Source organism: Rhinopithecus bieti, unplaced genomic scaffold (genome assembly GCF_001698545.2).
Source record: "Rhinopithecus bieti isolate Rb0 unplaced genomic scaffold, ASM169854v2 scaffold_5101, whole genome shotgun sequence".
Lineage (NCBI taxonomy): Eukaryota > Metazoa > Chordata > Mammalia > Primates > Cercopithecidae > Rhinopithecus > Rhinopithecus bieti.
The window spans coordinates 926,128-953,068 of record NW_016804853.1 but is presented as its reverse complement, the minus strand read 5'-3'; the positions used below and the strand labels follow the sequence as shown (position 1 = coordinate 953,068).

The 26,941-nt window shown below is 42.4% G+C and overlaps 1 protein-coding gene across 3 annotated transcripts in view; it reads right to left on the bottom strand.

Annotated features, from left to right (window-relative positions):
- SUMF1 (sulfatase modifying factor 1) overlaps window positions 1–10,343 on the bottom strand; it is a 113,762-nt gene extending 103,419 nt beyond the window's left edge. For all 3 annotated transcript variants that reach the window (XM_017870730.1, XM_017870731.1, XM_017870732.1), the window contains exon 1: window positions 10,037–10,343. In XM_017870730.1, coding sequence (XP_017726219.1) covers window positions 10,037–10,306 — 270 coding nt within the window. In that variant the 5' untranslated portion in view covers window positions 10,307–10,343. The remainder of the gene's footprint in view (window positions 1–10,036) is intronic.
- Between the last annotated feature and the right edge of the window lie 16,598 nt (window positions 10,344–26,941).

Sequence of the window (26,941 nt, the reverse complement as noted above, 5' to 3'; positions counted from 1 at the left end):
ATGCTCAGCCAGCATTTCTCTAAACTAATGATGAACTATCTGAAAAAGATATTAAGAAATTAATCCCAGGCTGGGCGAGGTGGCTCACGCCTGTAATCCCAGCACTTTGGGAGGCCGAGGCAGGCTGATCACCTGAGGTCAGGAGTTCGAGACCAGCCTGACCAAAGTGGAGAAACCCCGTCTCTACTAAAAATACAAAATTAGCTGGGCATGGTGGTGCATGCCTGTAAACCCAGCTACTTGGGAAGCTGAGGCAGGAGAATTGCTTGAACCCCGGAGGCGAAGGTTACAGTGAGCCAAGATCCTGCCAATGCACTCCAGCCTGGGCAACAAGAGTGAAACTCCGTCTCAAAAAAAAAGAAAAAAGAAAAAGAAATTAATCCCATTCACAGTAGCATCAAAAAAAAAAAAAAAAAGACACTTAGAAGTAAATTTAACCAAAGAAGTAAAAGACCTATATACTGTAAATTATAAAACATTGATGAAAAAAAGTATAAAAAGACAAACAAATGGAAAGGCATCCTATGTTCATGGATTAAATGAATTAATAGTAAAATGTCCATAGTACCCAAAGCAATCCACAGATTCAATGTAATTCCTATCAAAATTCCAATGTCACTTTTCAAGGAAATAGGAAAAAAAAATCCTAAAATTTGTACAGACCCACAAAAGACCCCAAAGAGCCAAAGCAATTTTGAACAAGAAGAACAAAGGTGGAGTTCCACATAGCTGACTTCAAAATAAATACAAACCTAATCAAATGGCATGGTACTGGCATAAAAGCTAACACAAAAACCAATGGAACAGGATAGAGAGCCCAGAAATAAACTCATGCATTTACCATCAATTGATTTTCAACAAAGGCACCAAGAACACACAATGGAGAAAGGACAATCTTTCAATAAATAGTATTAGGAAAACTGAATATCCACATGTAGAAGAATGAAATTAGACCCTTATAGCATATACAAAAATCAACTCAAACTATATTAAAGACTTAAATGTACGGTCTGAAACTGTAAAACTACTAGAAGAAAACATTGGGAAAAGAAGCTCCATGAGGCAGGCCTGGCAAAGACTTCTCAGACTTGACCCCGAAAGCATAGGCAACAAAAGCAAAAATAAATAAATCAGATTGCATCAAACCAAAAGGCTCCTGTATGACAAAGGAAACAACATAGTGAAGAGATATATCAGAATGAGTGAAAATCTTTGCAAACCATGCATCTTATATGGAGTTAATATTCAAAATACATAAGGAATTCAACTAAATAGCAAGAAAACAAAGAACTCAATTTAAAAATGAGCAAAGGACCCGAAGAGACATTGCTCAAAAGACATACAAATGGCTAACAAATATAAGAAAAAATGTTCATCCCAACTAATCAACAGGAAAACACAAATTAAAATTACAATGGGCTATCTCCTCACACCTGTTAGAATGTCTATCATCAAAAAAATGAATGATGACAAGTGTTGGAGAAGGTGTAGAGAAAAAGGAACCCTTGTGCAGTTGGTGCGAATGTAAATACAGTGATTATGGAAAACAATATGGAGGTTCCTCAGAAATTTGCAAACAGAATTACCATATGATTCAGGTATCCCACTTCTGGGTATATGGCCAAAGGAAATAAAACGAGTATGCTCAAAAAATATCTACAATCCCATATTCATGGCAGCATTATTCACAATAGCTAAGATACAGAAGCAACCTAGGTGTCCCTTATCAGACAAATGGATAAAGAAAATGATATATATATATGCATATACATATATTTTATTTATACATTTTAGCCTTAAAAAGAAGAAAACTCGGCCAGGCGCGGTGGCTCACGCCTGTAATCTCAGCACTTTGGGAGGCCAAGGCAGTTGGATCACGAGGTCAGAAGATCGAGACCATCCTGGCTAACATGGTGAAACCCCATCTCCGCTAAAAATACAAAACTTAGCCGGGCATGGTGGCAGGCACCTGTAATCCCAACTACTCAGGAGGCTGCGGCAGGAGAATGGCGTAGCTTGCAGTGAGCAGAGAATGGCAGAGCTTGCAGTGAGCAGAGATTGCGCCACTGCACTCCAGCCTGGGTAACAGAACGAGACTCCGTCTCAAAAAAAAAAAAAGAGGAAAACTCTGCCATTTATGACAGCATGGATGAACCTTGCGAACGGTATGCTATGTGAAATGCGCCAAGCACAAAATGACACATACCTTGATGATCTCACTCAAATGTGGAATCTACAAAAGTTGAACTAATTGAAGTAGAGTGGTGGTTATCAGAGGCTAGGGGAGTGGGGAAGATGGGAAAAAGAAAGATGTTGATCAAACAGTACAAAATTTCAGTTAGATAGAAGAAATAAGCTTTAGTGATGTATTGCACAGAGTGGTGACTATAATAAATAATGCATTATATATTTCACAATTATTAAAAAATAGATTTTTTTTTTTTTTTGAGACGGAGTCTCACTCTGTCGCCCAGGCTGGAGTGCAGTGGCCGGATCTCAGCTCACTGCAAGCTCCGCCTCCCGGGTTCACGCCATTCTCCTGCCTCAGCCTCCCGAGTAGCTGGGACTACAGGCGCCCGCCACCTCGCCCGGCTAGTTTTTGTATTTTTAGTAGAGACGGGGTTTCACCATGTTAGCCAGGATGGTCTCGATCTCCTGACCTCGTGATCCGCCCGTCTCAGCCTCCCAAAGTGCTGGGATTACAGGCTTGAGCCACCGCGCCCGGCCAAAAAATAGATTTTAAATGTTTTCACCACACACAAAAAATATAAGTATGTGAGCTGATGGATTTGTTAATTAGCTTGACTCATTCCACAATGTAAACATATACCAAAACATCACAATGTACCCCACAAATTATTATATAATTATTTGTCAATTAAAAATAAAATTTTAAAAAACAAGGGCTCAAATTAGAAAAGGAAAAAAGTCAAGGAGAGACGACTAGTTGGAAAAAAAGAGTTGCTTAGCAATAAGGGCAGAAGCATTAGAAAAATAACATCAGAAGAAACAAATTAGGAATCCACAATCATTGATTCTACTTTCTATTTCTACTGACTTTCCTTGTTAGTGGTTGCTTTGATTCTATGCATGCATTTCCCAATAAAAATGGTGCTGTTTTCATCTATGATAAATTAGTAATAAATGTGTTTTTGTTTGTCCAATGTATTACTGCTATCCCAAGAAATCAACCTTGACTACTCACATCCCCTACTCCCAACATTACACAGACCACCTAGTCTCACTCGATCTCCTAAATATGTATCTCTCTAATCTCTCCCTCTTTTCTATCCCCAGATAACTGCAGAAGTCTTGTAATTCTGAAGACAGGGTGTTCCTGTCTTCAGTCCCCTTTCACATCTCCACTTGCTTCCAAGTCATCTATTCTGTGTTTTCATCTTCCCTAGAACCTAGGCTCTTTGGGGACCAGAAATGAATCTTTCATTTCTATATCCCCAGTGCCTAGCATGGTACATGGTCCACAGTAGACACAAAAAATCTTTACTAGTTGAATGAGGTCATGACTGTAATCAGGAATTTATCATTTGAATTATGCATAATTATAAAATGCTATTTAATTTTAATAGTTCTAGACATGCATAACATGTCAACATCACAGTGAAACCTGTTTAACATATGCAGGTCAAGGACTGAACTGTTTGTCCATTATTCTCACTATAAGTGCTGGGACACAAGATAGCGCAGTGCTAAGAGGAGAAATCAGCAGTTTAAGCAGCTCTACAAAGAAGTAGAAAAATTGAAGACATCAGACAAAAGTTTCAAGAGCAGTCTTAAAATGATTAAGAGGCTCTAATAAGAGATTTCAGGATGGGTGCGGTGGCTCAAGCCTGTAATCCCAGCACTTTGGGAGGCCGAGACGGGCGGATCACGAGGTCAGGAGATCGAGACCATCCTGGCTAACCCTGTGAAACCCCGTCTCTACTAAAAATACAAAAAAAAAAAAACTAGCCGGGCGAGGTGGCGGGCGCCTGTAGTCCCAGCTACTCGGGAGGCTGAGGCAGGAGAATGGCGTAAACCCGGGAGGCGGAGCTTGCAGTGAGCTGAGATCTGGCCACTGCACTCCAGCCTGGGCGACAGAGCGAGACTCCATCTCAACAAAAAAAAAAAAAAAAAAGAGATTTCATAAAAGACTTAAATAAAAGCTTTCCTGTGGCAAAACTTCCTGTTATGAGAACAGTTGTTCATCCCTCAGCTCAAAGGCCCACAGGAAGCTGTGCCCATTGTACCTAATGAACTTTTACAATTATCTAACTTTTCTCATCTTCTTCTCCCTCAAGGTGAGTACCAACAATGCTAATGCAATCACGACTTCCACTGTGGACTTCTGGCTGAATTTTTCTTTTTTTCCTTCTTTCATTAAGCATCAGAGATAGCCAGTGCTGAATAAGCCAAGTTTCCATTCTGGAGACTATAGATAAAAATAGCCTGGATCACTCTGAGTGGATCATAATTTTTCATTTATACTCATGAAATAAAGTTTTCTGTCCTACAAATGTCAAATGTCATTCAAGTGAAAACCAGAGTATCAAGTGTCTCACTCTGTAGGATCCTAAGCCACATAAAAAGGACCATTTTAGTCAACTCTTCATTGAAGGTCCAAATTCAAAGAATCCATATCTCCTCCAATCTGAAGGTGAGATAAACCCCTCCCCGCCACACCACAGCTTCTGCCACTGCCACTCAAGCCAGAAGTGTAAGTGAAGTCAAGAATGACTCTATTATTCATTAGAAGAACAGAACCATATGTGGGCTACACACTTAGGCCACGTGCAGTGGGCGCTGCTATTTTGGTCCATCCAGCACCCACTCCCTCTACTTCTTGTAAAATACTGAAGTTCCTTTCCAAAACCATTTCTTAAGCTTTCTAAGTGGCCCAGGGGTACTGGATAACTCTATCCTACTTCCCATCACCCACCAAGCCTGGCCAACCACAGCATTCTTTTGATCACAGAGATGTAATTAGGGATAGGCCCAAGACCCAATCAAAGTTCATCTTTGAACTTTTGCTGGAGCTACCAGGAAAGAACTTTTTTCTCTTCTCGTTATCTTATCAGTAGTAGAAGGGACATTACCTGACAATGGAGCAGAAGAGCCAAGAGATAGCCAAAGAGAAAGGCCTTGGAGATGCTGCCTGAGACCCTGTATCCAGGTGTGTCTGGGGCCATATTTACTCTTGAACTTCCCAACTAGGAGAGCTAGTTCCCTCCAGTTTTTTCCTGCTTAAGCCAGTCTTGTCTTTTTTTCACTTGCTAATAAGTGATTTTTGTCTTGTACACAAAGATGAAATAAGATCATACATAACTTTTTTGTGTAACTTCTCCTTTTCCTTCTTTCCTCTCCTCAGCCCTGACATTAAAAGCTAAAGGCTCTTGTTCTGAGTCCCTTCAAATAAAATAAAATAAAATAAAATAAAATAAAATAAAATAAAATAAAATAAGCTAAAGGCTCATGAGAAAGCTGGGTGAATAAGAGAAGCATTCTCTCTGGACCTGTCCACAAACCCCTGCCTTATCTATCTATACAGGGCTTATCTATCTATACCATTCTGTCACCCTCCTGCCTCTACAGACAGACACTAATCATAGATGAAATGACATTCAAAGTTTCTTGCAGTTCTCAGCTATATGAGTCCATTAAGCCGCAGTTGCCTCACTGTAAAGTGGGAGACGATCTCTCTCACAGGATTCTTAGGAGGATGAATAGGGCAAAAGAATACTTTACAAATGTTTCTTGAAAAAGTATGTGACCTTCTTTATTCCCAAGGCAGTTTCTCAATATTGTATCCACCATAAAAGGAAAGAGGTCATTCAAGAAATTATTACAGAATGCCTAAAATATACAAGGCACAAGGTGGATATAGAGATTAAAATATCTAAAAATGCTTCCAATGTAGAATATCAGACAACTACAAAACTAGCACTACATTAGGGCCAGGCGCGGTGGCTCACGCCTGTAATCCCAGCACTTCGGGAGGCCAAGGCAGGTGGATCACAAAGTCAAGAGATCGAGACCATCCTGGACAACATGGTAAAACCCCATCTCAACTAAAAATACAAAAATTTGCTGGGCGTGGTGGCAGATGCCTGTAGTCCCAGCTACTCAGGAGGCTGAGTCAGGAGAATCACTTGAACCCAGGAGGCAGAGGTTGCCATGAGCCGAGATTGTGCCACTGCACTCCAGCTTGGGCGACAGAGCAAGACTCCGTCTCAAAAACAAAACAAAACAAAATATAAAAAAAAACTAGCACTATATTAAAGAAAATATACAAGCTGTCATCAAACAACAACAAAATAAGCTATGGGAACTGAGAGGATAGAAAAACTACTTCTTTGTAGGAGGTGGAAAGGTTTCATGGAAGAGACGGCATTTGATTGTGCCTGGATGCCCAGGGAAGCATTACCAGTCAGAAACCTCCTCAGACAGGAAATTAAGACTGACTTTATCCATATGTACAGACATGCCACCTACAATCTTAGCATCCGATGATCCTAAATACCTTTCAAATAACTCTTCTAAAAGATAAAAGCAGACTAAAACATTTTGCTTCCTTGTTATACAATCATAAGCCATGCAGAAAACTGTTAAGATAATTTTCTCAATGAGAATTGTATTTTTATAACCAGAGGGAATACACATCAAATTTTTAAATGTCTATATTGTTTCCCAGACAATTCTAATTGCCATAACTTTCCAGTGAAACTGAAAATTTCTTGAGGGCAAAGCCCACTGTTATTTCTCTGTGTCCCTCACCTTGCCACACACTCATTGTATGAATATACAAAAACAAAAAAAGACTTATCGAAAAAGTGTTACATTAAAAAGTGTGAACATGGCCGGGCGCGGTGGCTCAAGCCTGTAATCCCAGCACTTTGGGAGGCCGAGACGGGCGGATCACGAGGTCAGGAGTTCGAGACCATCCTGACTAACACGGTGAAACCCCGTCTGTACTAAAAAATACAAAAGCTAGCCGGGCGAGGTGGCGGGCGCCTGTAGGCCCAGCTACTCGGGAGGCTGAGGCAGGAGAATGGCATGAACCCGGGAGGCGGATCTTGCAGTGAGCTGAGATCCGGCCACTGCACTCCAGCCCGGGCAACAGAGTGAGACTCCGTCTCAGGAAAAAAAAAAAAGTGTGAACATGTCACTCCCAGATCTTAAATCACTTATGTTTCCCAGCACACACCGTGCATTTCCACAATGTGCTATGTGTTGATACTATTCTCCTTCTTGGAATGTCCTTGAATCTGAAATTCCATTCCCAGCTCCTAAAAATATTTCCTCCAAGGCCTAGCTCAAATGTGACCTTTTCTTTGAGGCACTCCTTGATTTGTCCATGAAGAATGAATTCTTTATTCCTCTCCAGGTACTCTGGACATATTCCTCCTATAGTATTCTCACTATAGAAAAATGATGCTTGTGTGTGTGTGTGAGAGAGTGAGAGAGAGAGAGAGAGAGAGAGAGAGAGAGAGAGAGAGAGAGAGAGAGAAACACCTACCAGAGTGTAAATGCCATGTGGGTAGTGTATGGGTCTTTTTCTGTATGCCCAGCACATAGGATGAATCTTATATAACAAGTGTTATACAGTAATGTACCAAATAAACATTTGTTGAATTAAACCAAATAAACAGAAAACAAAGAGAAAAAAAAAAAAAGCAGAACCACCACTATGATCATTTACTTCTCCTGAAATATTGGAGTTCCTGAATTTAGAATAAATGGCAAAGTGTCAGAATTAGAGAAAAGTCGTCTGCACATGAACTAAGACATTTGAAACCAAGGAAAACAGAGAGATTAAGAACAGTCTCCTATGACATCATTGTCTTGACAACAAGACTACTTCAGGTTCAGTCATTAGGTTGTGCCCTTGAAAGCTTGAAGGTATATTCTCATCAACCACTAATTTGTTAATAAATTGAGATGCCCCTAAACAGTGTAGAAAGCAGACTATAAGAACTGGCTAAAGATGACCCATATAGCATCAATCAAGACACAAAACCACTCTATAGGGATGAAAAATGTACATCTTGTAAACATAATCCAAAAGATTCTAGCATCCACATCCATTCTGGAACCTGTAGGAAAATAGAATGTTTAAAAATGAGAAATGTTCAGGGCTTGCCAGAGGAATCTAGACAAAATTATGAGACAGACCAATGCATATATGCAAATGAGATGGCTCCCTATTAAAAAACAGATAAGCAGATGTAAGGATTTCTCCTTAGAAAGAGAGAGAGATTGGCCGGGCGCGGTGGGACACGTCTGTAATCCCAGCACTTTGGGAGGCCGATGCAGGCAGATCACGAGGTCAGGAGATTGAGACCATTAGAGCCAACATGGTGAAACCCCATCTCTATTAAAAATACAAAAATTAGCTAGGCATGGTTGCTTGTGCCTGTAATCCCAGCTACTTGGGAGGCTGAGACAGGAAGGAGAATCGTTTGAACCCAGGAGGTGGAGGCTGCAGTGAGCGGAGATGGCGCCACTGCACTCCAGCCTGGCGACAGAGTGAGACTCCTGAAAAAAAAAAAAAAGAAAGAAAGAGGGAGAGATTGATTATCAATTATCAGGCAAGTTAGAGAGGAATTAAAATCAAGTATGGCCAATACACACTAAAACAGTAATCAGGAGTCTTCAACACACAGAAGATAAACAATGCTGCAGGGCATGCTCCAAGGGGTAACAGAAAAAAAATTGAAGACCCAAAATTATACAGGATGGAAAAACAATGAGAAGCCCATGTATCAACCTCCTACACTCTACACCTGAGAGACTAAATCATGGTCCTGACCCTATCACCCTCACAGTCCAAGTGGGGAGAGACATCAGCAGAAAAACATCTTTAATAATTGTTATGTCAGAGTAGACACATACTACTGAGGCAGGATATGAAAATACTGAAGGAGAAAGAGAGGAGGTCAGGTAAAACCTGCTGTGGATGTTACCTCTCACCGGAGTCCTAAATATTGGTCAGGATTAACCCAAAGAAAAGAAAAATGGAATGGGAAAAGGATAGGGTCCGCTAAGTAAACAAGAAGGAGCACTAGTTTAAGAGTCAGAACACCTGACTTCTAGTTTCATAAATTGTTTCGACAACACACCAACATGCAAAATACCGGGCAGACAGAATGAAGTAATAGTTTGTTGTTTGTTTGTTTGTTTGTTTTTTCCGAGACGGAGTCTTGCTCTGTCTCCCAGGCTGGAGTGCAGTGGCACGATCTCGGCTCACTGCAACCTCTGCCTCCCGGGTTCAAGCAATTATCCTGCCTGCCTCAGCCTCCCGAGTAGCTGGGATTACAGGCGCCCGCCACCACGTCCGGCTATTTTTGTATTTTTAGTAGAGACGGGGGTTTCACCATGCTGGCCAGGCTGGTCTCGAACCCCTGACCTCGTGATCCGCCCGCCTCGGCCTCCCAAAGTGCTGGGATTACAGGCATGTGAGCCACCGCGCCCGGTCAGTAAGTTATTTATATATCCTGGCACCTAACACATAGAGACGCTAAGCAAGACACAGATAAATAATAGTAATAAAACAACTACAGTTTGCTTAGTCCTTCCTATGTGCTAAAGTGCTAAGAATAGCAGGATAAACAATACAAGCCCTTGTCCTCAAGCAGAGTGTACTCGAGGAGACTACAGATAAGTATACAACCCTGTTGAAGATACTGAGAGCCAGGATCCCAATTTATTGCGTTAATAAGAGAGGAAATGGTGATTTAAACCATAATTTGATTGACTTAAAATTCTGAGCCCCTCATCAAGAGAATAGGTTGGAGGGAGGAAGAAATAGGGGGTAAAGAAGTAACAATAACCCTCAAACCAAACCTCCCTAATGGTCAATTAAATGGAGTCTGCCGGTGAGGCACAGAGAAGTAACTCCTCAAATGGGATCAGCAGGTGCTCGATTTGGGGTGTGGTTATAACCTTTACTTCCCTTCCTACTAGTCCCTTGCTTTGCCTACTCCAACCCGGTCCAGTAACCCAGCAGCCACCACCCGCCTTGGAGAAATCGATGGAGCACCTTTGAGTGCGCGAGCGGCCGCTCTCCGGGTACGGGGCCCGGAGCGTTAGCCTCCCGCGAGTATCGGTGAGCGGCTCCCGAACTGCCATAGACGCCAGGCCGCTGGGGCGTGCCGCAGCCGCAAGAACCCGCAAGGGACCCCGCGCCCGCATTGGTCCCGGCCTCCTCGTTCCCTGCCGCTCCACACAGCAGCGAGAGCAGCAGCAGCAAGAGGACGCGACCCGGCTCAGTGTAGCGTCCACAAACCAGCCCTAGTGCGGGCGCAGCCATGTTGTCCCGCGAGCCATGTGACCCGATGGGTCACGTGGCCGAGCCCTCCTTAAAGGGGCAGAATTTCGAGCTGACACGAAGTGGCCAGGAGAGTTGTTCTTCACTTTTAATTAGGTTCTTTTTTGGCCCTCCTGCTTGCCTGTGCTGACGTCAAAACGCAGCAAAACACAAAACTTAAGGCCTTCTACAGACCGTGCACCGCTTTATGATTTCTTGGTTGAAAAATGACAATCAAATTTGTTGGGCATTTGCTGAGTGACAGAGTACTATGCTAAGCACTTCACTTTTTAAAATCTCATTTCATCCTCACAAAGACCCTGTAATATTGTGTTCACAGAACAGTGAAGTGACTTGCCCAAGATCATGACAAATAAATATCAAAAGCAAGATTTAAATGCAGGGAATCTAACTTTAAACCCTGAGTTTTAACCATTATCTTGTACTGCAGACAATTAAGTAAGTTCCTCCTAACAAGAAATAGAGAGGAAGATGAACATGTGTAAGGATACTTTACCAAGGGATAAGGAAATCCAGACTGTGAGATATGCAAAACAATGGTTCTCAAAGTGTCCTTCCTGAGTACAGTATTGGCATCACCTGGGAAAGTGTTAGAAATGCAATATGGAGGTGGGGCATGGTGGCTCACTCCTGCAATCCCAGCACTTTGGGAGGCCGAAGCGGGCGGATCATGAGGTCAGGAGATCAGACCATCCTTGCTAACATGGTGAAATCCCCGTCTCTACTAAAAATACAAAAAATTAGCCAGGCATGTGGGGCGCCCCTGTAGTCCTAGCTACTCAGGAGGCCGAGGCAGGAGAATGGCTTGAACCTGGGAGGCGGAGGTTGCAGTGAGCCAAGATCAGGCCACTGCACTACAGCCTGGGCAACAGAGCAAGACTCCATCTCAAAAAAGAAAGAGAAATGCAATACGGAATCAGAATCCCTGGGGACTGGACACAGCAATCCCGGGTTTCACAAGCTCTCCAAATGATTCTAATGCACACTTAAGTTTAAGAACCACTGTTCTACAGTTTTGTAAGCGAACAAAATGCAAAAACAAAACAAAAAGAAGATTAAGGAAAAACTTACAGATTAAAAAATAACATAGCAGGCTGGGCGCGGTGGCTCACGCCTGTAATCCCAGCACTTTGGGAGGCTGAGGCGGGCAGATCACGAGATCAGGAGATCAAGACCATCGTGGCTAACATGGTATCTCAAGAAAACAAACCAACAAAAGTAGCAGCCAACTGCAATACATGAACCTTATCTAAATACTAATTCACACCTACTGATTTCAAAAATTTTGAGATCATCAGGGACTTTTGACCACTAAGTCAAATTATGATATTTGATAAAATTAAGGAATTGCTATAAATTTTGTTTTAATGCTTTTAGGAGTACTGATGGTATTTGTGGCTGTGTTTTTTAAGATAATCCCCTCATTGAGGTATATACATGGATAAAAATATAGGCAGTCAAAGATTTGCTTCCCAAAAAAATGGGTAATCAGGGTCTGGCTAAAGATGAAGCATGATTGGCCATAAGTTGGTAACTGGTCATAGCTGGTTGATACGCTTCTGGGTGTTTATTGCACTATTCTAATGTAGTATATGTTTGAATTTTTTTAGCATAAAGAAAAGACCAGCCAGTCACCGTGGCTCATGCCTGTAATCCCAGCAATTTAGGAGGCCGAGGCAGGAGAATCACCAGAGACCAGGAGCTTGAGACCAACCTGGGCAACATAGCAAGACCTTGTCTCTACAAAAAATTAAGAAAATTAGCTGGCCATGGTGACGCACACCTGTGGTCCCAGCTACCTCGGTGGCTGAGGCAGGAGGATCACTTGAGCCTGGTAGGTGGAGGCTGCAGTGAGCCATAATTGTGCCACTGCACTCCAGCCTGGGTGACAAAATGAGACCTTGTCTCAAAAAGGAAAAGGAAAGAAAAGACCCTTTCTCCTTGTTGACTATTTTACAGTTTACCAAGGCCTTTCACACATTTTCTCATTTGAGATTACAACGACTTGGCAAGAAATGCATTATTACTATACCCATTTCAAAATTGATGAAGCTAAAAGGTCAATGTCTTAATGTTTGTATTTACTGTGCATAATATATAGTCAAGGTCTAGGTCAACAGTAATCTTTGCTCGCCTCCTTCAAATGTCAGTCTCAGCACATGCTGTGTCAGCTGCGCTTCAGAGACCTGAACGTCTTTGATTCACGGTCCAGCTACACTATTAGGCAATAACCTCCATGAAGGTAAGACTCCTGCCTATTCATTTGTCACTGTATCAGCAAAATTAGGCCAAGCCTGGCACATGAACACTCAGTGTGAACATTTATTAAATTACGGATAAGTGAATGCATGAATGAAGTAATGATTAGCTCTTTCTCTTAAGGGGAAGCAAATTGTGGAGAAAATAATACAAGTCTTAGACTCAGAAAGAGCTGTGGTTAAAGCTGGCCACTACATGAAGTATGACCTAGGCAAATTATTTCACCTTTCTGAGCCTCTATTTCTTCATGTGTGGGAAAGGGAATTTCACAATGGGAATAATAATTCCTTTTTCTTAGAGATTTCATGGGGATTATATAAAACAAAGTATGTAAAAGGCTTACCTTGGTGCCTGACATTTAGCATATCTCAAAAATAAGTTTGCTATTACTAATAATTATCAAAGGTGGAACTTTGTTCGTTCTCCAGGAAGATCATTCTTTTGTCTCAGTCTAACTTTGTAGTCACTAATCAATGAGTATGTGAAAAATACTGTTGAGAGGTTTCTCTCATCAATATTTTCCACACTAATATTTTCCTCCTCTCAGTGAGGATGCTTGTTCTAAAATTAAGAGTTAAAAGTCCAACTCTGTCATTGGCTCTGTACAAATTAGTGTAATTATATAAAATATCTCCCACCCTCCATCTCTCGTCTGAGCTCCTTCTGCATTTTGTAGCCTTTCTTGTTTCTTCTATCTCATGAAGCTGGATGAAAGACCCCAGTCCTGAAAGCACCTTGTCTGCTCACTGAACATCAAAGAGGTCAGCATGGCTACAGTGGAGTGAGCAAGCGGGAGAGAAAAAAAGAAAGGAGATCAGAAAGGTAACATTAGGCCAGGTTATAGAGGATCTGGTAAGCTTTTACTGTGAAAATTGGTGCCATTGCAGTTTTGAGAAGACACCTGACACTCTTCCTGCTGAGCAGTATCAATTTTCCTTCCAGGTTAGAGGCTTCTCTTGCTTTCTGGTTCCTGAACACGGGGAATGCAAAGTGCCCTGATGGTAGCCATGGCTTGTAGTTCAATGGGATCCTTGTTGTATCCACAGAAAGAGAGCATCCCTTTGGGGATCAGGACCTCCAACTCTGCAGAGCTCAGAGTTGCAGGGATGGGAGAAAAAAAAATCCCAGTGGGTCAGTAGGAGTAATAGTAAGTGGGTCTACTTCTACTTCCACCCCTTGGTTCCTGAACCTGTATGTTCTTCCTACCTGGGGACACGTCTGACATCTCTAACTGAGTGCATATACTGCATCCTTATAGATAGCCCCATCTTTGCAGGAAATTGCATCCAAGCTGGCATTTCAGCTGTGCCTTCAGTAAGCCATTTTCACCCTTTATGAGGCCAGCTGCTTTGGGTTCATATTGTATGAGATAATACCATTGGATTACATGATCATGGCCTACCCCTGCACCTCCTTCACTGTGAAGTGGGTCACCTGGTCAGATGCCATGTGGTGTAGGAATATATGCCTGTGCATAAGGCATTCTGAGAGCCCTCAGACAGTGATGCTGCCTGAGGCTCTTGGAGTAGGAAAGGCACAGGTCAAAATGTTGTCTACTTCGCATGTGAAGGACAGTTGGCTCCACTTTTTGGGTGTGATGAATAATGTTGATATGAACATTCATTTACAAGTTTTTGTTTGCAAATGTTTTCATTTGTCTTCACATATACTAGAAGTGGGATTGCTGGGTCATATGGAAACTCTAACCTTTTGGGGTTTTTTGTTGCTGTTGTTTGTTTTTTAAAAAAAAAAACAAACAACAACAACAAATAAACAGGATCTTGCCCTGCTACCAGGCAGGAGTACAGTGACATGATCACAGCTCACTGCAGCCTCAACCTCCTGGGCTTGAGAAATCCTCCTACCTCAGCCTCCAGAGTAACTGGGATCATAGGCTGCTACCACGCCCAGGTCAGTTTATTATTTTTTTGTAAAGATGAGGTCTCACTATGTTGCCCAGGCTGGTCCTGAACTCCTGGCATCAAGTGGTCCTCCTGACTTGGCCTTCCAAAGTGCTGGACTTATAGGTGTGAGCCACCACTCCTGGCCTTGTTTAACATTCTGAGGAATTGCCAGACTTTTCCAAAGTGGCTGCACCATTTTACATTCCCACTAACAACGTATGAGGCATCCAATTTCTCCATGACGTAGTTAATTCTTCCACCTCCTTTAGAGTAAAATCTCTTCTCCTTTATCAGGCCCAGCCTACCCTCAGCCAGGTTATACTGAAACTTGACTCTGGTTATAACCCGGCAGCCACAAGAGGATGTGGAGTCACTTTCTTCGGGTTGGGAGGCTGTTGTTTTTTCAGCGAAAAAAAAAAAAAAAAAAAAGCTCTGGTATATGCAGTATTTTCCCCATGTGGAAACTACTGGTTCTCGACAGGGAGGCTACCTCTGCAAGCTCCGTCTGGGGTCCCGAAGGAGTCTGCAGAGCCACATTTCACAGGGCCACCCATCTAGATGTCGCTGCCCCACTTTTCAGGGTCCAGGCCCCATATTTTTCCAACCAGATTCCTGACTTTAGCATAGGAGACTACTTTGGCTGAGCATCCAAACATCTGTAGAGCTCTGGGTTCTGACAGTTAGATCATCAGCCTACCGCTCAGCTGGGCCTGCTCTTGCACAGCAGGAGAAGAAGACTTCTTTGCAAGCTACCAAAGAGGCCCTCTGGCTCTCACACTTGGTTCTCAGCTGTTTATTAACTGCTCTCAGTTTCTCATTATCCCTTGTAGGAGGGTCAGTGCAGCTTGGTAATAACCAGCCAATTCCATTATCCTTTCATTCGTTGTTCCTGTACACTTTTCAAACTCCTGAGTCAGCATGCTGGCGCAGGCATTCCTTTTCACCTGGACATTTTCCCGGGTCACTGCCGGTAACATTGTTAGCAGTTGGGCCTTGTGCCCGAAAATAGTCATACCCTACTCAAGATGGGATCCTTATCACCAGGCAGGCAGTGGGTGACCCAGTCCCCAAACTCCACTTTACCACCTGCTTTCTCAGACCATTCCCACTACCAATTGTGTCATTGTGGTTCTTCTTAAAAGAGATGCCAAGATGTCATTAAAATGCAAGAGAAAGCCAGGCATGGTGGTGCACCTGTAGTTGCACTTGAGCCCAGGAGTTCAAAGCCAACCTGGGTAACAGCAAGACCTCACCTCTAAAAGAAAAGAAAAGAAAAAAAATTAAAGAGGAAAAAATGAAAAAAAAAAAAAAGGAAAAGGAGAAAAAAGGAAAAGAAAAGAAAAAAGAGAATAAAAAAAGTAAAAGAAAAATAAATGCAAGAAATTTTACTGGGGTTGGCGGCGGGGGCGTGGAAGTCGCACCTGTGAAACCCCAAGGAGAGAGGGAATAGGAAGCAGTCAGAAGGGAAAGCCTCCAAACTGAATGCATACAAGTCTGATATCTGTGGAAGGAGGGAGGCAGGAAGGAACATGGAGGAGGAAAAGCCTCTGAGTCTGGTACTGCACTGAGAAAGTCTAGTCCAGGTCAACCAGAAGTCCAGAGCAAAGGCTGTTTATTAGAGGAGGTATGCATTGAGCCAAAATGGTGAGCCCTATTCTTCCCACAAGGTTCAATCATTTGTCGGAGCTGCCCAGGAAAAGCGAGCGTGGCCTCAGTTGGAACACTGGTCAATCCCACAAGAGCTCTGCTGTGGGCTCTCCGTTGACTGTACAGCTTGAGGCAGGGTCTGTCTTGGAGAGCAATCTCAGCCCATACTATAAGGCTGCCACACCGTGGCCAAGAAGGTCCTCCATGATCTAGCCCCTGCCTTCCTTTCTGATCTCTTCCATCAAACTGTCCTTTACTCACCATGCTCTGGCCATGGTATCCTTCTTACTGCTCCTGGGACACATCAAGCACAGCCCTATCTCAGGGTCTTTGCACTTGCTGTTCTTTCTACCTGCAATATCCTACTTTTTTCAGAGCTGGCTGTTTCTTGTCATGTAGGTCTCAGCACAAACCTTATCTCCTCAGAGGAACCTTCCCTGATTGTCAAATGCAAAATAACCCTTTCCCATTCTGCTTTTACCTCACCTCTTTTATTGTCTTTATAGCACTTGTCACTACCTGAAATGACTTCGTTTATTCCTCTGTCTCCCCATGGGGGCAGCTATAGCATCTTCAGGATTCAATACCGTAACCTCAATGGCTAGAACAACACTTGGTATGTATAAGTGCTAAGTAAATATTTACTGAATGAATGAATATATCATCAAATGAATAAAAACCTTCATGGTCTTATTCCAAGTAGACACTTGCTGCCTGATAGTGTTATGCTCACATAGACATTTGAAATGTGATTTTCCATTTTTATGGTCAGGAGGGCCTGCAAGATGGATATAATAGTACCCAAGGATTGTATGAAGATTCTAATTAATTCATTTAACAAGTGTTTATTGAGTGTCAACTAGTAGCCAAGCGCTCTTCCAGGCACTGAGAATACATCAGTGAAAAAAAAACAAAAAACAAAAGAATTCTTGCCCTTGTGAAAATGACATTAAATAACTTAAACATGTGACATACTTACACATTGCTTGGTGCATAAGAATAGCTCAAGAGTTTTTAGTTATGATTATTCCTATTATCAACCCATTTAATATCTAAACTGAGCATTTCAAAGTAGTTTTTTTTTTTTTTTTTTTTGAAGGACACCTTCCTCTATACTTAGAGAGTAAAAGAGAGAAGTCCAAATAATTAGAGGTAGAAAAAAATTGTTCCATATGGTTCTTTCTTTAGACTCTCTTCGGAGCCCTTTATTGGTGAAATCATGATTGGAAAGCCTATTAATTTAGGCTTTTTAGTTTTACTAGTTCACGCTGTAGAGAAAGTTATGTACAGAGAATGTTTCATTTTCGTCTGTTCATTTCCTCTTTTCTTTTCCTTTTTTTTTTTTTTTTTTGAGATGGAGTCTCGTTCTGTCACCCAGGCTGGAGTGCAGTGGCGGTTCACGCCATTCTCCTGGCTCAGCCTCCTGAGTAGCTGGAACTACAGGTGCCTGCCACCGCGCCCGGCTAATTTTTTGTATTTTTAGTAGAGACGGAGTTTCACCATGTTAGCCAGGATGGTCTTGATCTCCTGACCTCGTGATCCACCCGCCTCGGCCTCCCAAAGTGCTGGGATTATAGGCGTGAGCCACCGCGCCCGGCCCTCTTTTCTTTTTCAAATGCTTCTGGTCTTACTTTCCCCACTCCTTGAAAGCACTGGGGTAGAGGGTGGAGGGCATGGGGAAAGCCAAAAACGCAAAGAAAAGATACATTTTAAGAATACACAGAAGCTGCAGACAACAGAATGCTTAGTTTCAGAAGGCACTGGCACACTATGAAAAACAGAACCAGCCTTAGAGGCTGCAGCAGCTCTGGGACCTCAGCAGTGGACTTTCTTGAACTTCACTCTCCTGCTGTCCTGGTTCACTCCCCAACTCTCCAAGTTCTGCTTTTCCCTGCACACTTATTTCTTCTCTTCCAGTTGGCTTGCCTTCTTCACCTCTCCTCGTTGTCTTTTTGTCATTGTTGTTTTTGGCTTCACAGCTTCTGCTTAGTCACAGTTCCTGTTCCCAGCATGCTCATGACCCTTCATGGCCTCAATGCTACTGCACAGCCTCATTCAGTATCACTGTTTCCCCGTTCACCTGCTACAAAGGGGAAGCCTGGTTTGCCCGGCTCCTCTTTCTCTCGCCATAAGACACCATAGACCAATAGGAAGCCTATGGTTTAGCTGCATTTGAGTCAGGTAGCTATTTCTGGTCCAATCAGTTGCAACTGGGTCAGGCAAATCTGTAGCTTGCATGAGACTCACTTAGGGGCCTTCTTAAAGCAATGATTGCTGGGGATGCCACCATATTCAGCAGGTCTTGGGTGGGACCCAAGAATTCACATTTCTGACAAGCTCCAAATGATGCTAATCCATACATTTTGCAAACTACTGTGTTCACAAAATAAGCCACTAGTTCTACTCCTTACTACCTGTGCTGGGTGGGGCACTTTTCTCTTAGCAATGCTAGCAGCATTGCAGGTATTGTGATGGACTACTCTAGTACAGCCTATAATTATTCTCCTCAAAACTTACCGTTTATCTTCCTGATGTTTCTGGACAGTGGTGTTTGGAGAGAAGGGTGAGAAGTAGCCAGAATGGTACCAAAAGAAATTTAGAGCAAGTGAAAGATGCTTTATGTGCCTTTGGAAAGAGAGAGGAAGAAATAATACAAGAAATCACAGTCATGAGTCTCTTTTGGAGCCTAGCTATCACAATGTTTGAAGTCAAATAAAATGAGGAAGAAAATGATTCCCAAAATTTTCACAAATAAGAGCTTAATTGTAGAGAGGAGATATATATGTGTTTGTGTGTGTATATATGTATTTTTTTCAGATGTTCATTTAATAGCAGTTTTACTTTAAGTGTTCTTTTTTTTAGAAAATGGAATGTCAAGATACTGCTGTGAGGCTGTGCATTAGCAAAGGAAACTGCATATTAAATCACATCAGCAGCACCTGTATATATTTGAAGGTACAAATATACATCACCTTTTCAGACTTCAGCTAGTGCTTAACATATGAGTGAACTCTCGATCCTTGTAATTACTCTGTGGTTTCCCAGGGGTCTGTGACTAAAGCTTAGGGGATCAGTGAGGAAGTAACTTCTTTCCAGGAAGACTTACCTCTACTTGGAGCAGTCTTGCCTAGTATAATACAAAGAGTCCTGGAGTTAGAGTCAAAGATTGGACTTTGGGTCCTGGAATTTATTTAGGGGACTTTAGGTTTAGTCACAAAGCTTCTGTAAGCCTGAGTTTCCTCTTATTGCCTACTTCATAACAGCGCTCCATTGAAATCAAGCAGGCAAGTATAAGAAGGAAAATAAACACTAGATGAGATTATTATCATATTACTTTGCTTATAAGACAAATTTCTGTCCCAGTTTATGGTTTCTGAAATCTAGACATATTTTTTTGAGCTACAGTTGCCTATAATGTGGTAATACTTCCTCTTCCCTAAAAAAAAAAAAAAAGTTTTAAAGCAGAGATATATGTTTTAGCAAATGGTCTTGGAATAAAGGAAAATGGCTTTATATATTCCTCTAATTGATAAATAATATATGAATTCATTTTCTCTTTTCTTTCCTATCTCACCTGTAAATATGCCACCTTACATGATAAAAAGGACTTTGCAGATATGATTCAGTTAAGGTCCTTGAGATGGGGAGATAATCTGGATTATCCTGAAGGTCTCAATGTCATCACAAGGGTCCTTATAAGCAGGAGAACCCCTCCTGGCTGTGGTCAGCAAGATGCAACAATGTGGTCAGAAAGCATGGAACAATGCTCAGAAACATGCAACATTGTTGGTTTTGCACATGGAGGAAGGAAGCCAAGAGCCAAGGAATTGGGCGGCTGTCACAAGCTGGGCAAGGCAAAGGAACATTTTCCTCTAGAGCCCCCAGGAAGGAACATAACCCTGGTAACACTTTGATTTTAGCGTAATGAGCCTCAGATTGGACTTCTGACCTATGAAACTGTAAGATAATAAATTTGTATTGTTTAAGCAACTAAGTTTGTGATCATTTGTAATGGCAGCAAGGGGAAACTAATCCAAATATTTCAGTTCCACCATCATCACTAGGTGCAGGCTGGAACTCAGAGGCAAAAGGGTCAACAGATGTGTGTCCTCCATCCTCCTGGCATCCTTTGGCGAGTAGACAATGTGCTTTAGCTATGACACAGCTGGACCACAGTGGGACTGTGACCAGAGGAGGGACTCTGCCCCTCAACCTCTCACCACTCTCCCTTTTTTGCCAGGAAAGTGGGAGAGTGGTCTTGCATGGGGTAGAGGTGGTAATAACCATTTGGGGCTCAGGTACAGACAGTCTGAGTTCAGATGTCAGCGTTAATGGGAATTTTGAAAAATACTAACTTCCCTGACTTGGAGATGCCAGGGGAGTCTCTGAAACACCATGGGGGTCTCAGCCCTCCCACTGAGAGATAGGAAACCTCGGGTCCCAGCAAGTTCCTGGCCAGCAACCCAAAGTTTTTGGAGTCATTTCCCAGACAATCTTTGTAGTTCTCTGGTTACATGTGTGATGTCTTTGTGCATGTAAAGAAAGCATAGCAAGGTGCAATTAATTCTCTAACTTCAGCATCCATCAATCATGTGGAGGGCTGGTTGGAACATAGATTGCTGGTCCCCACCCTGGGAATTTCTAATTTAGTAGATTTGAGGTGCAGGTTTAGAATTTGCTTTTTTTTTTTTTTTTTTTTTTAGACAGAGTCTCACTTTGTCACAGAGGCTAAAGTAGAGTGGCACAACATAGCTCACTGTGCAGCCTTATGCACAACTAATTTTTAAAATTTTTTTTACAGAGATGGAGAGTCTCACTCTGTTGCCCAAACTGGTCTTGAACTCCTGGCCTCAAGCAGTCCTCCTGCCTTGACCTCCCAAAGAGCTGGGATTACAGGTATGAGCCACTGCCCAGTTCAACAATTTGCATTTCTGTCCGTTTTCCAGGTAGTGCTGATGCTGTTGGTCTGAGGACCACCATTTGAGCACCATGGGAATAGTGGATAAGAGTTTAGGATTCAGGCCATCCTTGCTGCTTCCAGGTTGAATGATCTTGGATGGCTTACTTACATTTTGGAATTCTTAATTTTCTTAATCTACCAAATAGAGTAAATAAAACCCGCCTCCTAGGATTGTGATGAGGATTAAATATGATGATCTATGTGAAGGATTTAGCACATAGTAAGACCTTAATAGTTTCTATTATAATGTGTTACCATCATTATAATTAATGACAAGTTCCTAAGTAGCATACAAGGCACCAGAGGCACAGCCATGGATAAGCCAATGGGGATGATAAATGTCCACTCACAAACCGCTCACCTCCCAACAGTGAGAGCTTTCTCCAAGTCTCCCGCCCATGGAATGTCATTTAACTTTGTAACTCAAAGGACTCCCAGAGGAAAGAGTCTGAATATAATGCTTTACCCACAGATCAGAATGAAGAGGAAGCAGACAATTTTCAAATATTTTGTGAACATTTGTCCAACAATAGAAAGAGGAAACTCATTTGGGTGTGATGCAATGGCTACAGAAATGAATAGACGTAAACTGGGCCAGGAGCAAACTAATTTGGAAATAATTTCAGAGAAGAAAAAGGAACTATGCCATGCTCTTTCCTCTGGGAAATCTGACAAGAAAGTAAGAACTTTGGTTTTTTCTCCTCCTTGTTCTGGGATAATTGGTATCATTATGTGAAAAAAGAAAAAGCTACCCGTGGAAGGACCCCATTTTCCTTCCATTATGAGGAATTCATTCTCCTGGTCACAGCAGCAGCAGAACAGGATAGGTCACTGGGAAACTAGGACAGTCTTATGATTTCCCCCATGGAAAAGTGTCTCTTTCCTGGTGACAGTTGGGCATATCAATGGACAATAACCCAGTGGAATAAAACTCTGCTGTAATAAACAATTTATTATAACATAATATGTATATAATATAGTAAGTAGCATTAGCACTTTAATCATGCCTTTGTTTTAAAAAAATTTTTAAATAAAGAACTAGGCTGGGCGCAGTGACTCCCACCTATAATCTCAGCACTTTGGGAGACCAAGGCAGGTGGATCACCTGAGGTCAGGAGTTTGCGACCAGCCTGGCCAACATGGTAAAAGCCCGTCTCTACTAAAAATATAAAATTTACAAAATACGAAAATTAGCCAGGTGTGGTGGCATGTGCCTGTAGTCCCAGCTACTCTGGAGGCTGAGGCATGAGAATCCTTGAACTCGGGAGGTGGAGGTTGCAGTGAGCCGAGATTGTGCCACTGCACTCCAGCCTGGGTGTGTCTCAAAAAATGAATGAATGAATGAATGAACGAATGAATAAATAACTGGTAAAGAGAATAGGTAGAAAAATTTGCTAAATTTATTTAGTAGTTGAAGTCCCAGTAATCTGAGAGTCAACAGACTGAACTCAAGCCTGGTGTCAGGAAGCTCAGCCTCTCATCCCGGCATAGTCTGTTTGGTTGTATGATCTGGAAGGATCTTCAGGTGTCAGTTCCTTACCAGTACAAGAAGGGATTGAGTAGATCACTAACATTTCTAAAATTTTCCTTATCAAGTATCCTTTTATAAAAATCAGTTTTCAACCAAAAGACTTCACATTGTGAATAACTTTGTATAACCAGCTATTTAATTAAGTATCTTTGCTTGCAAGGAGTAAAGACACATTAATAAAAATAGACTGTAGTATTAATTAATAATAGTTCTCATTTATTGGTACTTACTATGTGCTGAGCACTTAGATTTCATGTGGTTCTTTCAACAATCCTGTGAAGGAAGTTCTATCATGATGCCACGTGGACAGATGAGGGGAGTGAGGCTCAGAGAGTTTAAATGACTTGCCCAAGTCAGAAGGCTAGTAGGTGGTGTGGTAAACTGAGGTTTGAATGTGGGTCTTGAACCTCTGCAGTCTGGTGGTGGCACCTCACACAATGGTGGTGGCATATTGCAACGCTCCAAATGGCTTGGGGTTGGATCTGTAAATTACCAGGAATTCAGACAATTTTTGGGACTGTCCACCCAGACATCACTCACAGAATTTCTCCTTCTCCATGGTGTCTGTGTTCTCCTCTCACTACCTACCTATCTTTCACAGTTCATGGTTACTTCTGCTCCCTCATCATGACAGTTTGCCTGTTGCTCACCCAAACCCTATGACTGAAAATTCAGGCCTCACAGTCATTTGCCCTAGTCTCTGTTTCACCACTTAAATCTAAAGAGCAGGAATTTGATTGACCCCAGGGCACATTTTACATAAGGCAGTGCTGCAAGTTGTCAGGCATGGGACCTGAGATGCATCCTGAATGGTACAAAATAAAGCAGGGTGGTCTGTGAATGGACCAGTGTCCTTTAACAATTAATTAATAATAGACTGATGAGTCCAGTAGTTCTAGACCAGCCTGGCCAATATAGTGAGACCTCATCTATACAAAAAAAAAATTTAAATTAGCTGAGCGTGGTGGCATGCACCTGCAGTCCCAGCTACTCAGAAGGCTGAGGCAAGAGGATCACTTGAGTTCAGGAGGCAGAGGCTGCAGTGAGCCAAGATTGTGCCAGTGTACTCCAGCCTTGGCAATACAGCCAGACTCCGTCAATAATAATAATAATAATAATAATAATAATAATAATAATAATGGCTACTACTTATTTTGCTTTTAAGTTAGAGGCTTTTACCAGGATTTTCTCTTTATAGCAACAATCCAGTGAGGTAGAAACTATATTGGTCCCTTTTCACATAAGTAATTTACCTAAACTAGTAAATGGCAAATCCCAGGATTCAGATTCAACTTTTTTGTTTTTTGGTAACTACTTCATTGTTAAATAACTGGGCTGAGTGTGGTGGCTTATGCCTGTGATTACAGCACTTTGGGAGGCTGTGGCAGGAGAATGGCTTAATTCCAGAAGTTCCAGATGAGCCTGGGCTACAATTAAAATATCAGCCAGGAGTGGTGGTATACACCTGTAGTCCCAGCTACTGAGTTGGGGGCTGAGGCTGGATGATCACATGGGCCGGGGAGGTTGAGGCTACAGTGAATTGTGATCATGCCACCTTACTCCAGCCTGGGGGAATGAATGAGACCCTGTCTGAAAAAAGAAAAATTAACATGCTATACAATTTGCCCATTTAAAGTATACAATTCAATGATTTTCTTGATAATTACAGAGTTTACAATCATCATCACAGTCCATTTCAGAACAATTTCATCACCTCAACAAGAAATCCCATCCCCTTTAGCAATTTGCCTCATTTCCTCCCAGTACCCCCTCCACCAACCAGCCCTAGGCAACCACTGATCTGCTTTGTCTCTATATGTCTATTCTGGACATTTCATATAAATGGAATCATAGAATAAATGACCTTTTGTGACTGGCTTCTTTCACTTAGCATAATATTTTCTTTCTTTCTTTTTTTTTTTTGAGATGAAATCTCCTTCTTGTGCCCCAGGCTGGAATGCAATGGTGTAATCTCAGCTCACTGCAACCTCTGCCTCCTGGGTTCAAGCAGTTCTCCTGCCTCAGTCTCCCAAGTAGCTGGGACTGCAGGTGCCTGCCACCACACCCAGCTGCTTTTTGTATTTTTAGTAGAGATAGGGTTTCACCATGTTGGTCAGGCTGGTCTCGAACTCCTGAGCTCAGGTGATCCACCCGCCTCAGCCTCCCAAAGTGCTGGGATTACAGGAGTGAGCCACCGTGCCTGACCCCCACTTATCATAATATTTTCAAAGTTCATTCATGTTATATAGCATATATCTGTAATTCACTTTTATAGTTGAATAATATACCATTGTATGGATATTCCATGTTTTGTTTATTAGTTGATGGACATTTCTTTCCACTTTTTACCTATTACAAATAATGCTACTATGAACATTTGTGTACAAGCTTTTGTGTGGAGGTATGTTTTCATTTCTCTTGGGTAGACAGATAACTAGGAGTGGGAAAATCTAGGCACTTTGAGTCTACTGTACTTATGGGCATGGTAAGCTTCTTGAAGTCTGGCCTGTCTAGGATACAGATAGCATACTAGGTAGTATTGGCTATATGTTTTTTTTTTTTTTTTTTTTTGAGACAGGGTCTCGCTCTGTCACCCAGACTGGAGTGCAATTGTGCAATCATGGCTCACTGCAGCCTTGACCTTCCAGGTTCAAGCCATCCTCCCACCTCAGCCTCCCCAGTAGCTGGGACTACAGGCATGTGCCACTGTGCCTGGCTAAGTTTTGCATTTTTTGTAGAGATGGTATTTCACCATGTTATCCAGGCTGGTCTTGAACTCCTAGGCTCAAGCGGTCTGCCTCAGACTCCCAAAGTGCTGGGATTACAGGCATGAGCCACTGCACCCAACTGGCTGTATCTTAACTTAATTAAAATTTCTAGGTGAATGAATTTTGCTTAATATATATATAATTGAATATTAAATGACCAGGGTCACCTAATTTGTTTATAATATTTTAAGGATCTTCATTATCACTTTAGAGACCCATAAATATGTTGACTACACATATCTATACAATAAATACATATATAAAATATCCACTATGTGCCAGGCATTGTGGTAGGAACCCAAGAACCAACAAAATAAAAAGGCATAGTGTACCAACAAAATAAAAAGGCATAGTGTTGGAAATTATCCTGAAATCGACATGTGCATTCTAAATTCGATCCAAATCTCTCTTTTTTTTTTTTGAGACGGAGTCTCGCTCTGTCACCCAGGCTGGAGTGCAGTGGCGCGATCTCCGCTCACTGCAAGCTCTGCCTCCCGGGTTCACGCCATTCTCCTGTCTCAGCCTCCCGAGTAGCTGGGACTGCAGGCGCCCGCCACCTCGCCCGGCTAGTTTTTCATATTTTTTTTAGTAGAGACGGGGTTTCACCGTGTTAGCCAGGATGGTTTCGATCTCCTGACCTTGTGATCCGCCCGTCTCGGTCTCCCAAAGTGCTGGGATTACAGGCTTGAGCCACCGCGNGAACCAACAAAATAAAAGGCATAGTGTTGGAAATTATCCTGAAATCGACATGTGCATTCTAAATTCGATCCAAATCTCTCTTTTTTTTTTTGAGACGGAGTCTCGCTCTGTCACCCAGGCTGGAGTGCAGTGGCGCGATCTCCGCTCACTGCAAGCTCTGCCTCCCGGGTTCACGCCATTCTCCTGTCTCAGCCTCCCGAGTAGCTGGGACTGCAGGCGCCCGCCACCTCGCCCGGCTAGTTTTCATATTTTTTTTAGTAGAGACGGGGTTTCACCGTGTTAGCCAGGATGGTTTCGATCTCCTGACCTTGTGATCCGCCCGTCTCGGTCTCCCAAAGTGCTGGGATTACAGGCTTGAGCCACCGCGCCCGGCCCCAAATCTCTTTATTATTGTATGCTTTATGTATGCCAATACTTGCTAAATATACTTCTCTAGAAGAGTATATCATCCTACGGCAAAAAGTCTTCTACACTTCCTGAATAGGCTTCTTCCTTATGGAGTAATGATAGAGGTCCATGATTTCTTTCACCCAAAATAGACCTTTAAGACAAACTCAACTGTTTCCTTACTTCACCAAGAATTTTTCTGTTTCTATTGCTTTTTTTTTTTTTTTGAGACAGGGTCGTGCTCTTCTCCCAGGCTAAAGTGCAGTGGCCTGATCTCAGCTCACTGCAACCTCAGCCTCCCAGGTTCAAGCAATTCTCCTGCCTCAGTCTCCTGAGTAGCTGGGATTACAGCCACCCACCACCACGACTGGCTAATTTTTTGTGTTTTCAGTAGAGACAAGGTTTCATGTTGGCCATTCTGGTCTCGAACTCCTGGCCTCAAGTGATCCACTCGCCTCAGCC